This window comes from Vanellus vanellus (assembly GCF_965231255.1).
Source record: "Vanellus vanellus genome assembly, chromosome: 1".
NCBI classification, from domain to species: Eukaryota; Metazoa; Chordata; class Aves; order Charadriiformes; family Charadriidae; genus Vanellus; species Vanellus vanellus.
Genome location: NC_138905.1, coordinates 34230108 through 34245595, shown reverse-complemented (window position 1 = coordinate 34245595; position 15488 = coordinate 34230108). Strand labels below are relative to the sequence as shown.

Genomic DNA, 15488 nt, shown 5'->3' with positions numbered 1-15488 from the left:
AACCCTGGTCACAATGCTGTCCTCAAAAGAATAGAAAAGGAGCACCAGCTATCTCCAGAGAGCTTGAGTATGTCTGTAGTTTATCAAACCAACTTTGGACAGTACTTGATCGCTGAGACATCTCGCTCCCCTGCTGTTGTATAGCCGTCATTCTCTTATCTCCATGTTGAAAACCAGCATCGATCAGAGGTGGTTTTGTGGAGCCCTCTGGTTATGCAGACGGTCTGTAAGGTGTTACAAGTGAAATACAAGAACAGGCAGCAAGTTAGGAGCCCCGGCAGCAGCCGCAGAGCCACTTTCCTGCTTTTTTTGTATAACAGCAATATGTGTAGGATGGAGGCCAAGTATCCAATACATGTATCTGTTGCTGGTGGCAGAATTGTATAACATAGAGCTGTTTAGTAAGGGAACAGTAAATTAAAAGGGTTGGCATTAGGAGAAGAAGTAAAATAGAAGTTTTTCTGTTGGCTGAGGAAATCGGAGTAGAATATTTGCAGCTCTGGTCTGGCTATTCTACTAGCAATAAAGTAGGGAGCACTACTATAGATGCAGAATTTGCTATCATTGTCACTTTTGACAACATAATAGAAGATTTTGAAAGCATGAATTTATCATAAGTGCCTGGGAAGTTTCGTGTACAATACAAGTCGGAATTTTAAAAGATTTACCTAGGAACAAATAATGCATCTGGCTAGATGAAAATAAAGATATGGAGAAAGTCTAAATGATGAAATACCTTTTAAAAGTTAGAAACCTTATTTTAAAATGTCAATGGTAAAAGAGACAAGATATTAAGAGATCAGTTTGAATTAAGGCAAGAAAGAAGTGGGTGACAAGGTCATAGACCTTATGTCTAGACTGAAATCTCTTAAGGTGGAATTTTCAAAATAATTTTGCATTTGCATTATGGACCTGCCATTGAAATCAGTGGGAGTTACAGATTTTCCTTTAGGGAAAACAGTTAGGCCTATGCTAAGTGCTTTAGAAAATCCTTCCCTTGAACTTTTTTGTTGAGGAAGGAATATAGAAAATGGCAGACATGAAGGAAAGTGGAAGTATATTAAAGCTTATCTAACTTTAGCTGTCATACTAAATATTCTTCAATATATTTCCTCTGCCTAACTGGTTGAAAAGTGTAAAAATTCACAAGATGTTACATGAAGTAACACTGATTAATATTACAGTAGAAGCCTCCACGAGAGGAGTGTGAGTATTTTGCAAAAATATGTCCTGTTCCATGAAATTGGAAATCAAAATTATAACACACATTTTGAAGATGATGAAATTTAGGTGGGTTTAAGAACATTTAAATGGTTTGCTCAAAAGCTGTGGAGGAAGTTGGAGGGAGTAATGTTAGGCCTGCCTTGAAATATGTATTTTACCCATGAACTTGTCTATTGTGGCTGAGACTGAAAATATCTTTATTTTCTCTGAGTTCCAGGAGATCTTGGCATAGACTTCTTGGTGTGCAGATACCACGGGAAGGGTGGAGTGGTCAACATACAACTCCTTTTTAAGTTGAATCCTGGGGGAGAGTATACCTGCATAGAGCCATAAACCCCATTATTTAGAGCTACACAATTTGGGATTACTAGTGGACAGTTCAAAGGGATTTACAGCTAAGAGTTGTGTATTCCTTCAATCCAGGAGGAAAACACAGAATGGGAATAACCAAAAAGAGAGATTTTGTGCAAAGAAAAAAATTCTTAAAGTCAAAATAAAAGAGTAGGAAAAAAAGTATATGCCTCTTGCAGGCTTTGGTGTGTGAAAGTTTTCTTTAGATGAAAGTCTGTTGTGAAATAAAACATAAAGTTGAAAATCTTCTTAAAATATATTTTCAAAAAGCTAGTGTTTACTAGAATTAGAACGTCCCATATTTTTTGAAGTTATATTTGCCTATAAGTATGCAGTATTTCTCTAGTGCTTTTTTGGTCCAAGGATCTCTCTTGTGTTCTCCACATAGGTAAAGAACAAGGCACACATTAAAAATTTTGGTTGTCCTAGAGAGAAAAGAACTTCATGATATGAAATAGGAGGTATATTAGGGATGGATTTCCTCATTGCATTCAGTGTCAGGGTTTCTGTTTTTTTTGAAACAAATTGTAGTGGTTCCAAAAGTCCATCTCAATGCATGCCTGTCTTGAGTCTCATCAGAGCCACAGCCACCTTGGAGGTTTCTCCAAAGCCCTCCTAGCCTCACAGGCAGACGCAAGGAGAACGGCTGTGTGTTCTTAGTAATGCCATGTCTGGATCAAGTGCTTTTCAGCTGCTTTTAATCCTTCATCGATAATTGCCATGAATACAGGTTCCCCATTATATCTTCCTAGTAGTATAACTATGAAACAGTCCTGGAGCTTTCCCATAATGGATATGAAAAGAAACACTAGATTTTGGCCATATCCCCAAATGGATTTTCTTCCTAAGGTTTCATTATAGTTTTCTTGTTTTTCCTTCTTTATCATATTAAAACAAATACAGCGTAAGTAAGTAAGCTAATAGATAAAAGAGAGAAGTAGACATCTGGATGAGAAGATGGCAGCTGTTCTCCCTGAAGAGCAACAATGGACTAAGTAATTACAGACAGAAACAGCATTTCAGAAAGCAGGAGGGTCTCTAAACAGACCTTGAAAATAGAACATGCACAGGCCAGAGCTATTTTTATTATCAACATAATTAAGAGAAAAAAAGTAGGAAAATTCTGGACATAGATCTACAGAAATTATTGTTTATGGCTGCACCGAAGAAAGAATTAGAAAATGAGAACCAAGAGCAGTATGGATAGATGGGAGTGGATGAAGGTGAAAATCAATCAAGTAACAGGATTAGCAGTGAATAGACTATTGTGGGGAGACCTGGCTTTTCATATCCCCTGCTTTGAACTGAGGACAGCTGCTGGTGGTCATTAATGAATGATTAATGACTTCAGCGTTAACTAAGGGTAAACTGTGTGATGGTAACTTTATGAGTGATTAAAGTATGTGTTCCGTTTTGCATTTGAATTAAGGGAATATCTATAGAAAAATGAATTGGGGCATACTTGAATTGGGGAATATCAATCCAAAAATTTAACATAAATATATGGAAAAACATGGCATAATCATCAATAAATTTACAGTGTTTGCTCTTTGAGGATAGTGTGCATATACCAAGACTTTAAGTAAACCTGCCAATTAGAGTTTAAACTAGATAATATGAAGTCTTAAAGAAATTAACCATCTGTCATTTCTCAAATGGTCTTAATGGAATAAGTCTTCCAAACTACCCATATAATTACTACTAATTTTTGTCTTGTACATGAACTATCTGAAGGGAAAAAAGCTTGCAATTAAGAGAAACTGTAAGTGGGCATTTAAGTGTGTCGGCTATTGATAATTCAAGTAACTCTTATCTGTTGTCACTGCTGTGACTGTTGTCACTGCCACAGCAGATGGCCAGCTGGTCACCATGGCTCTATAGATCTGTACCAAATCAATGGGAAAGAGACAGGAGGCTGAAAGTAATTTGAGTTCAAGAATGCAGAGGCATTGAAAGGAGAAAATACCTAATGTAGTCTCTTTATTTAAATGATTTTAATTTAATCCTGGTCCACAAGTTCCTCACTCAGAAATTAATATCTGTTGCATCGTGTTACAAGATTACAATTGGAGGGGTGTATTTTATGTCTATTTTGGGGAACTTTTATGCATTTCTGTGCCTTATGTGTGATCTCAGCTTTTATTTTCCAATATTGGTAATGGATGGTTCAGGAAAACTGCCAGCATAATATTCTTTACCCATAAGTGAGTGATGCAAATCAGTCCTCATTCCTTTTTTTTTTTTTTTGCTCTTGGGTTGGATTCTGTTTGTTGTTGTTTATTTTTTTCTTAGACATTTGCAGAATTTGGACGTGCAAGGCAAATATTGGGAAGGCTTGCAGGACGCAAGTAGGAAATGCTGTATGGACTTTTGTTTATTTTAAATCATGAAATGCACAGTAGGAAGGATGGGGACTGATGTGGCACAGTGCTCGGGTAATGAGGAGGAGGCAGGTGACGCACGTTGTAGACAGCATGTTAAATTTTACTATGTTCTGCAAGAATCTCTGCACTGATAATAAACTTTGTAAGGCAGATCCCGAGCTGCCACTGCATACCTCGCAGGATCTGGTGGGTCCTGATCAGTTGATGCCAGCAGTCTCTCTCCCTAGGATGCAGTACTTCACCCCAGATACCCTTCTGAAGTAATAACATTTTTGTCAAGCAAACCACCTGGAATATTTTGGAGTAATATTTCAAAATGAACCAAAGTAAAATAAAGTACATCACCTTTACTGTAGGTGCATATATATATGTCCATATGTGTGTATCTTTTTTTGTGAGTATATGATCTATTTGCTGCACACCCAAATGCACATAAGTGAATTAGTTGCATCGTCACGTGATGTTTTGCATCTCTAAGTCATCTGTATCATAAGAACAATTTAATGGAACATTTATACACATTTAATGTTACTATTGTTAATACCATGGAGTAATAGCAAATTTTGGAGTTGAAATTTTTTTTCTATCTAGAAAGACCTCATTCCAGAGATAGCTTAGTCAATATAAATACAGTATTCAAAACTTCAGTTGATTCCCAGAACAGAGATTTTATGACTTTTAACACTGTTGAGCAGAGTCCTGAACAGCGTAAAATGGCATTTAGATAAGTTAGATAACAAAGCTTTAGAAGTAATCATTGAAATCAGTGCTTTTGGTCTTTATAGAAGATGTTTATGCAAATCCAGTTTTGTTAATCATTAAATTCTCTCTACAAAAGTAATTTTTATTTCTTTGCCTCTGTAATACTATTGTACCTGGCCTGTCCTCATCTTCATAATGGTGTGCAGTGAAATAAGTGTAGAACGTCCGTTAAATGAGTGCCACATGATTTCTAAAGATGCTTGAAATAAATGGTCTTCATGTTGCTTCTTGCAGAATCAGAAATATATTTGGGCGGTACTGACATTTCTAAATAATGCAAGTAATGTTTCTATACCATTTTTTTAATTTGAAAACCCTATTAATGATTCTCTTTAAATGATTCTTTTATTAATTGCTTTTTTTCTTCTTTGTAATGTATGGTCCTATCTGCACCTACAGTTTGATATTTAAAATTGCTGAACTCAGTCTCTGCAACATCCTCCTTATTTAAAGTGACTTTCCAGGTGTTTGATTAAAAAAAGAAACCAAAGCAATAAGCATGAGTTAATGAACAATTATCAACAGAGCACCACTCTTTGTATTATGAATAAGTATTTCTATCTTTAATGAAGCTGGACAGTCTGCCTTGTTATTAATAGAGAATTCTGGAAGAAGCTGTTTCTGATGGTCCCTTTAAATTGGGGTGGATAGCGTGCCATGTGCTGGAAGAGTGAATGTAGTAAGATGCTTGACGTACAGGATCTTTTCTGGTGTAGTTTAACCATTTGTGATCAGTCCATGAAAGAGCCAGTCCTGAAGTGCAGGCTGACTGAATACGAAGGAATATGAAGAAGTACTATGTTTAAATGGTTTTAAGTGTGTTGTTGAAGCGAAGCTCAGATGATACAGAGCAACAAATCTGGATGGACTGTAAAACATCCTGATTCCTTTTTTGCTGATTGTTTTCCATTCCTGTAGTTTTAAAATCTCTGCTCCTTTAATTGAATCACAAAATTTCCTTTCACTCTGAGACATTTTCCTCCTAAGAAATGACATGTAAACTTCAATCCAAGAATCATTAATCAGGCCCATTGATTTTTCATGAGTAGCTAATACTTGATTTAAATAAGAATAGGCCCAAAATTTGAGCCAGTAACCGCAGAAGTAGAAGTTCTGGCTGTTTGATACAGTTCTGGTTGTGTGCTGGACCCTCTTGCTGAAATGTTAGCAAGCATCCTCCGTGCACTTTCTTACAGCAGGATAAGAAACACTGAGGTTTCTTACATAGGGTAGGAAACCAGGCATATTATCTTTGAATTCAAGCCCCATTACTTAGCTGACGGACAGTTAATTTTATTGATACTGTGCGCTTTAAGAAAAATCCATCTTCGAAGACTCAGTCGTTTTTCTTAGACCAGAGAATAAATGTTAGGAAGGCACACTCAAGTGTGGCAGTCATCTTTTTATACAAAGGACATACATCTGTCCAAATGGTTTTCAAGGCCCTGGTACTGCAAGGTGTTATAAATGCAGTTAATACCTTGTCATGCTGGAACACCAAAAGCAAGTTTGCTTGGCATAGAGGTCAGAGCGCTTGCCCAGCCTGGGGGGGCCTTGATGGGCTTTCAGAGCTGTTCCAGCCACGTGCATAGAGCCGTTCCTCTTAATGTGACAGTCTGTGGTCACCTGCTTTCCTCTAATATACTCTTATCCATAGTAAAGAGCTGCCGTACGTGCCAGGGATGCTTTTGCATTCCTAAGGCATGGGGTGGATGGCTACACTTCCTCCTTGAGGATGATAGTTAATTTGCCAAATTCAGTGATTTGAGCTGAGTTTAACAGTGATGTATTGTTGTATAGACCCTACCTCCTGAGATGTGGAGATAATGGATTTGCAAGATATTTTGGCCTGCTGGGTGCATAACGTTTCTCACATTTCCATAGTTATTTTCTTGTTGTATGTTATATAGAATCTTTAAAAATTGGGAGATAATATATATTTAATATTTAAATAGCATACCATATTTAAATAATATAATATTAACAGAAACTAAGAAAGCCGGGATATTACAGTAGAGAGAACAATTTTTGCCTAATTTGCATGATCATCACATTATTTTTCTTTTATTTTATGGACTGATTTAGCATAAATACTGTTTCAGCCAGCATGAGAGACTTCGCTGTGTTAGGAGGTGGGAGTCAAATGTTGTAACTGGGTTTTAGAGGGGCTGGATCATTTGGTGAACAATAACAATTTTAGTTATTCATGCTGAGAGCAAAAGTAATTAAATCTCACACTTCAGGGCAGAGGCCTGCAGCCCGTGCTCTGCAGCATCCAGTGGGGGACTCAGCTCAGTAAGTGCTGGTGCCTCTGTGCTGAGGGTTGAGGACAACATTGTTGGTGATATAGGAGACACGTTAAGTCCTTGTTCAGAAAAGCGGTATTGAATTAGTGTTATTAAAAAAAACAAACAAATACTCAACAACAACAACAAACCCACCGAAAAAAAAATCATCTAAACCTGTGTCCTATTTAAAATTGTTTAGTTACATTGTGGTGAACTTTTTTTCCCCTTTTAAACAGCAGGTACTTGCCATTACTAGAGGACAGGTTACATCTACTGATGGATTAGAGATGTGCTATTCTGCCAGTTTCGTACTCCTATGGTTTATGGCCAGTATTGAAATAGCAAGTTGAACATTTCCATAGTGATTTCCAAATGTTAAGAAATAAATTTTCCTGTCAACTCTGTGGGGTGTGTTCAGACTTCCGCTCTTTATTTATAAAGAGGAAGATTCAGAGCAGTGTGACATACCCAAAACTGGGGAAGAAAGAGCATCTGATTCCAGATTTAAGACTTGTGTCAGGTAGCCAGAACTGGCATAAGTTGCACTAATAAAATTTGCTAAAACCTGGGTAGAATGATGGCTATGAAAACCTCACATGCAGGTTAGTCCATGCACGCTGATTGAAATTAGGTGCCTTTATGTTCTCCAAACAATCGGTTTTCCTGAAATCAAAACTTCAGGGGTCTGAAATTATTTATGGATAGGGGAGCAGTTGATTTAAAGAAAATGCAAGGAATATTCCCAGAAGGTGGAAGCATTTCATTTTGATGCCTACAGACTAAGACATTTTGAAAATACTGGAGCATTTCATGTGTCATTTTTAAATGACACTTTAGAGCATCATATTTTGAAATCATATTTTCCATTTCTTAAAAACCGCAAACTAAAACATTAAAATGTTCAATACTCGGAACACTTACACCATGCTTTTTTGTTTCAGATTAAACGAGTTAACACAAAATGATATTGTCCAGACTTTTCATTTATTCCCAAAACATATATTTCCCAGTATGTCTAAGTCTAGTCACCACACTGGGGAGTCTCATCTGTCGCACTCCGGTGCTAGGACACACCATGCTGAAAGTCCCTTGAACAGCAGGCAGACCTTTGTTTTCAGGTTACTTACTTCATCTAAATAAAGCGCCATGTACGCACTGAAGGGAAGGAAAACACAGGCTACGTTTTGAAGTCCTGCCTTCTGCTAACCATATCTATTGCAATTTGGAATATGTGTCTCGCACCATTAGTCAGCTTTCTGAAGGAAACCCTATGAATCCCACATAAGATAAACCTGCATGAATAAATTACACAGTAGAACTAGCATATGGCTTTTCAGTATGTTAGCCGGCTCTTTGGCAAATGTTTACAAGAACACTGTAGCCCACGTGGAAAGTATAATGATGGTGGCTCCTTGTTAATGAAACTGGAGTTATGCTGCAGCACAGTTATCACATAGTAGTATGTGCTAAAAATACATACCCTGGCTCTCCCATAGCTACATGTTCACATAGCCCTGTTGTTGGTAACCACTGCTGCTTTTTATCTCTTTTTAACGTGGAAACCTATAGAATGATTTTATTTTGTTGTGTTTTAAAACTTCAGGACCATCTCGTTCTTCTTCCTTTTTTCAGAGCATGACGAATGTATAACAAACCAGCACAACTGTGATGAAAACGCTCTCTGTTTCAACACTGTGGGTGGGCACAACTGTGTCTGCAAGCCAGGTTACACGGGAAATGGTACCATCTGCAAAGGTAAGCCACTGAAAACCACGGGGGTACACAAAATCACAGAATCGCAGAATGGTGGGGGTTGGAAGGGACCTTTGGAGATCATCTAGTCTAACCCCCCTGCCAAAGCAGGTTCACCAAGAGCAGGTTGGACAGGAATGCATCCAGGCAGGTTTTGAATATCTCCAGAGAAGGAGACTCCACAACCCCTCTGGGCACCCTGTTCCAGTGCTCTGCCACCCTCAAAGTAAAGAAGTTTTTTCTCATGTTGAGATGGTATTTCCTGTGTTCCAGCTTCTGCCCGTCGCCCCTTGTCCAGTTGCTGGGCACAACTAAGAAGTCTGGCCCAATCCTCTTGACACCTGCCCTTTAGATATTTGTAAGCATTGATGAGATTCTCTCTCAGTCTTCTCTTCTCCAGGCTAAACAGACGCAGGTCTCTCAGCCCTTCCTCATAAGAGAGGTGCTTCATTCCCTTGATCATCTTTGTCTTTCTTGGACTGGGGAGCCCAGAACTGGACACACTACTCCAGATGTGGCCTAACCAGGGCAGAGTAGAGGGGGAGGATAACCTCCCTCAACAAGCTGGCCACGCTTTTTTAATACACCCCAGGATACCATTGTCCTTCTTGGCCACCAGGGCACATTGCTGACTCATGGTCATCTTGTTGTCCACCAGGACCCCCGGGTCCCTCTCCGCAGAGCTGCTTTCCTGCAGGTCAACCACTAACCTGTACTGATGCATGGGGTTATTCCTCCCTAGGTGCAGGACCCTACACTTGCCCTTGTTGAACCTCATTAGGTTCCTCTCTGACCAACACTCTCGTCTGTCCAGGTCACACTGTATGGCAACACAGCTTTCTGGTATGTCAGCTACTCATCCCAGTTTTGTGTCATCAGTAAACGTGCTGAGGGTACACTGTCTCCTCATCCAGGTCATTGATGAACATGTTCAACAAGACTGGACCCAGTACTGACCCCTGGGGATCAATGCTAGTTACAGGCCTCCAACTGGACTCTGTGCGACTGATCACAACCCTCTGAGCTCTGCCATTCAGCCAGTTCTAGATCCACCTCATGGTCTACTCATCTAACCCACACTTCCTAAGCTTACTTATGAGGATGATGTGGGAGACAGTGTTAAAAGCCTTGCTAAAGTTGAGGTAGACAACATCCACTGCTCTCCCTTCATCCACCCAGCCAGTCATGCCATCATAGAAGGCTGTCAGCTTGGTCAAGCATGATTTCCCGTTAGTGAATCCATGTTGACTACTCCTGATAACCTTCTTTTCCTCCACAAGCTTGACATCCAGAATGAGGTGTTCCATCATCTTTCCAGGGATGGAGGTGAGGCTGACTGGACTGTAATTTCTTGGGTCATCCTTCTTGCCCTTTTTGAAAACTGGAGGGATGTTGGCTTTCCTCCAGTCCTCAGGCACCTCTCCTGTTCTCCATGACCTTTCAAAGAGGATGGAGAGTGGCTTGGCGGTAACATCTGCCAGCTCCCTCTGTACTTGTGGGTGCATTCTGTCAGGGCCCATGGATTTGTGGGTGTCGAGTTTGTCTGAATGGTCGCTAACCTGATCCTCTTCAACCAATGGAAAGTCTTCCTTTCTCCAGACTTCCTCTCTTACCTCCAGTGTCTGGGATTCCTCGGGGACGGCCTTAGTAGTAAAGATTGAAGCAAAGAAGCCATTCAGTAACTCCACCTTCTCTGCATCCTCTGTCACCAGGTGACCCACCTCATTTAGCAGCAGGCCCACATTTTCCTTAGTCTTCCTTTTTCTACTGATGTACTCAAAGAGGCCCTTCTCATTGTCCTTGACATCCCTTGCAAGATTTAATTTCAAGTGGGCCTTGGCTTTCCTCGTTGCATCTCTGCATACTCTGACAACATTCCTATATTCCTCCCAAGTGGCCAGTCCCTTTTTCCACATTCTGTAAACTTCCTTCTTCCATTTGAGTTTTTCCAGAAGTTCCTTGCTCATCCATGCAGGTCTCCTGTGTCCTTTGCTTGATTTCTTACTTGTGGGGATGCACTGATCTTCAGCTTGGAGGAAGTGGGACGTCAGTCTTTGAACTGGATGAGATACTTTGTCATAGTTGATGCAAATCTGGTCACATACCTTGAAGAAGACAGACAAAATTTAGGTCCTGCACCTATAAGAAGATTTTCAGAGGCAGATATGCACTGACTTTTCATTTTACTGAGTTCACAGTAATTTGAGGACGATGCATACAAAAGTTAGTAAGCTCTAAAATTTGAAGTAATTATGTTTCATTTCTGTCTCAAGTTAACACTTTTTATACATGCTACACCTTTCAAGGAACCCCACAGTTACCAACAAAGTTACAGCTGTGAAACCATTGTCAGATCTACATTGTCCACAGTCAATCACTTGCTATTTTGCTTGGATGAACACAGTTTGGTATGCTGTGTCTTTTTATTGTAAATAAGAAAATCGGTAGACGGGCATGCGTGAAACCTTTGCTACACAGGAGGTGGTGCTTTGTTTTCCAACATTCTCGTTCACTGGTAAACATTAGGAGCTATATTAGGGGTCTTAGAAAGATGCTTTCTCAGAGATGCAATGCTGCTTTTATTTCCGTTGCATTTCACATCAGAGGGGATGATATTTGGTACTTGTGCCCAAATCCTCAGACTCTGAGCATAGGATTTGGAGGATGATTGAAAATAAAAGTAGTGTAGCTGTAGGGGAACTGGCTCAGATGGGAAAAGTGGCCTCTCTGTAGCAATAGCATACCCAACGTTCCTTGAAATTGCACCTCAGTCCAGAATTGCTGTAATTTCTAAGCCTGATTGAGATCTTAGCACTAGTTATTCCTTCACCTGAGTCACAGTATGATTTTTTTAAATATTCCTAACATAAATGAGCTGTTTGTAAAGCACGTCAGCCTAGTCTGCTTCCAGTAAAACACATGGGTAGAGGGAGAGATGTCAGCAAATATGCCCTTTATGCTGTGTTCCCTCCTCTGGGGAATGGGAAAAAAGTCTTAACCTGAGGAGGTTCAAACCCAGAGCCACTCCTCTCAGGAAAGAGCGCTTTCTATGCAACTCATTCCTGTGCTGTGCTTGGGACCATTCCCTAGTCCTTCTGCTGGAGGCGTGTGGAGCTTACAAAAAGATAATTGATATTCCTTTGGGACAAAGAGAAGGTGCATAACCCTAGAGCACAGCGTTCAGCCCTTCTGTTTACCTGGGTGAGAGCTCTGACTGCAGGTCTGACATTTCAGAGGGCACCTGGCCCCACTGTCAAAGAAAAGTGCATCCTTCTCTCCCTCCCTTTTCAATGCTGAAAATGCGGGAGAAGCCTCTGAGCCTGTGTATCCCAGTTTGGGAAATGTAGTTTTCTGCAGCCCTGGCTTGGATGCCAGCGTCCTTCAGAGAGACCTGGATGCGCCTCTTGCCCCCATGGCTTTGGCAGGTTTTCACGCACTGTGCTGCCAGACGTGCTCCCGTGCACCGTGTTGTCCTGCACCGGGAAGCTTCGATGTCTCACCCAGTGCCGGGGTCTCGCACCACAAGGCTGGTGCCTGCAACCTGAGAGCTGGAAAGCTCAAGTCAATAACACTCATGTTCTCTCTCGGATGAGCCTTAAGACCTCATCAACGGTGCTGTTACACCGAACAACTGCAAACCAAAGCCTGGCATCTCCGGTGGCTGGTTGCAAGCACAGGGCTAGACCAGTGCCCCAGAGCAACTCTTTACATCGGTGATAGCCTCCATCTGCCTAGTTCCACCTACAGTTTTCTCTGTAGTTTCTTGTGACCAGAGCATTGCTCATTCCATATTGCGAATACAATCAGAGCAATTGACAGCTGCTGTGTTTTCTAGCGGAGCTGGTTGCATTTCTGCGTCAGCAGAAGGGACTCTAATGCATACACATATTCACAACTGTATCTGGAGCATGCTACACCTAAAGACAAGCACAGTTTCTCAGATTGCAGCGTGCCAACGAGCAAATCCAGGGATCGACTTTGAACTGTAAATGGTAAAAGTTTTTAAGTTCTTCAGAATCCCTTGAGATAAAATTACTATTTTTATTGTTTCAATCTAATTGCTTAATCCAGAAATAACGTAGCCAACTCATTTAGTGCTCAGTTGTGCCTATTATGCCCAGGCCTTTATTTGAGCAGCAGAGAAGACCAGCACCGCCCTAGGAAGAGTCTGTTCCTGGGGAAGATGCTGCCTCTCGCTGCTTCCCAGTGCATGCGAAGGAGCACATATGTGAGCTGTTGTCTTCAGATGATTTACTGTAATCTCCTCTGTAGCTTGTCAGCCCATCTGGCCAGTGAGGCAGGGGGGCCGTAAACCATCTCTTCATGACCTCTCTCCTTCGGCGAAGGCAGCCTCTGCACTCCATGCCGCTGGGACTGCGTTTCGTGCAAGGCTGCCAGCGGCCTGTGGCCACCTGCGTGGTGGCTGAGTGTAGTTCTGTTACCCATATATTCTGATTTTGCATTTTGCAGCCTTTTGCAAGGACGGGTGTAGGAATGGAGGAGCCTGTATTGCTTCCAATGTGTGCGCCTGCCCACAAGGCTTCACTGGACCCAGCTGTGAAACTGGTAAGATTATAATTGAATTTATGACGAAGGTAATCCAAAGAGAATGTTTGAGGTAATCCAAGAATAGAGGACTATTTAAGCGTGTGCCCGGTAGGAGGAAGCTGCTACTAAAAAGTTACTCACTTTTCTTATATGCCTCCCAAGAGAATATATTGCAGCAGTCTAATTAGAAGCACATGAACTGCAAAAATGAGAACATGAATTAAGACACCTTGGGTTTTGATGTTTCATAATTAATAAGATTATTACAGACTCGCTTTTCACCTCAAATGGCCTTTGGTATCTCCTATAAATGGCAGATAATCTGACATCTAGAAATAAATTCCAATAATTGATTACTTCTTTGCTGTGAATGTGTGACCGGTTCAGCAGCCCGCCTTCCCTTGCAACCTTATTTGAAGACTTCTGATTATCTCAGTGTTCTGACTCAGTCTTAAGGCAGGTTTCGATGTTCCTACTGCTTTTACCTCCTTTCGCAGGCATTCCTTTCTCTTCCTGCTACCCCTGAGGACGGCAGTACCCCAAAGCCTTGTTTTAGAACTTTCTTTTTTAAGTCTTGGATCTAGACAAATTATATTGACCCAGCAGAGTATGTAGAATGTTAATACTTAGCATCTCAAGTGCCTGTAAATAATTTCTCAAAGTTCAAGTGAATGGTTTCAGCACCTTTATTTATTGCTGCAGAATTTTTAAATGCATTCTAACCGCACATGCCTCCAGGAGTTAAAGGGAGAAAGCTCGCTTAGATTAATTGGCTTCACTACGCCTAATAAAAGGGCAGTCTGCCACCTATGATTGACTATTGTTGCTGTTCTATATTGCCTTCAATAAATCTTCCAAACTGAGGAAAGGAGGTCATTTGAGCAAGTATTGCTTTCGTCTGACTTGTAAACATGTCCAGTTTAATGAAAAACACAGACTGATCTGAATTCTGTATTATCTGGTCCATTTGAGAGGTGAGAAATGTGATTGTTTTCATTATTCTGTATTTGAGCAGATATTATCACAGTGCACAAGAGGGATGCTGTGTGAAAAGCAGTATCCTGATTGTTCATCTATTTCTAGAAAAATGTTAAAAGAGTAAGTTTTCAAGTATTCCTTGCTGTTTCACAGACTGAAAATAGAGTGGTACAGGATACCAATGTCTTTTCAACATAAGTGTGTTGTGGTTTTGCTTGGAACAAATTGTGTGCTAAGATAATGCTCAAGTATTAAAGCAGTTACTTTGTTTTAGTAATATTTGTATTATATGCTCCTTGCAGCATTCTGCTATTATCATTTAAATATAACATGTATAGTTTCAAGGCCCACATTCAGCTTTCCCAGCTTTATACTGCTATCTGAAGTGTGTATACTGCAAAGTATATTTGCTTTAGTCTCCTTGTATGGTCAATATTAATAGCCACTATCAAAGGGAGATCTTACTGGCTTTTCTGAATTACCCTTGGAAGTCCTCCCTCTGCTCACTTCTTTAGGGGAGAACCCAAGAACACTCTGTTCCCAATTTAGAAAGTTCGGGCACCTTAAGCTAACCTCACTTAAGTTAGCGTAAGTGCATTCAGCCCCAAATATCCTTTGAAAGCAGCCGGACTGCTGGCCTAACTGCCCGTCCTTCCTGCCCTTCAGGAAACATATAGGAGGGCAGGCAGAGACCTGGACAAGACCTGAATGCCTTTCTGAATCTCTGATCTCAAACGTTAGTATGGTAGTTTTCATTTGGTATCTCAGAGTTAGTGATACTGTTGTTGTGACTTGGAGCCACTTTGCCAGCCCCCAGCCAATTTCATAGGTCAGCTTTGCAAGGAGAAGCCCCTCTGTCCTGGCGGACCTCCACTGGACATCATATTTTTTCTTACTGTTGAAATACTTACTGCTATAGATCAGCCACAGGGGTACAGGTCTGGTCACCTCATTTGGGTATTAGTGTGCTAGAGTAGGATTGTAATCTACTTGCAGATGGCTTTGAAGCAGAGTCTGAAATACCATCAGAGTGGCAAATGGAAGAGCTATCCTGTTGATATAGAGCAAAAGCTGGTTTGTTCTGAGACTGTGTTGTCGGAAACATGATGCCTTATACAGCCATAAAAGAAAAGCTGAGCTTCAAACAGTACATATTCACTCCCAGTGAATGCAACAGAGTTTCCTGAGGGTACTTCTCGTT

The 15488-nt window shown here is 40.7% G+C and overlaps 1 protein-coding gene across 1 annotated transcript in view; it reads left to right on the top strand.

Moving 5' to 3' along the window:
- The window catches only part of NELL2 (neural EGFL like 2), a gene marked incomplete at its 5' end in the record, with an annotated part of 167362 nt that overhangs the window by 114678 nt on the left and 37196 nt on the right, over positions 1 to 15488 (top strand). The window contains 2 exons of the mRNA XM_082487239.1: positions 8642 to 8764; positions 13232 to 13327. Coding sequence (XP_082343365.1) covers positions 8642 to 8764; positions 13232 to 13327 — 219 coding nt within the window. The remainder of the gene's footprint in view (positions 1 to 8641; positions 8765 to 13231; positions 13328 to 15488) is intronic.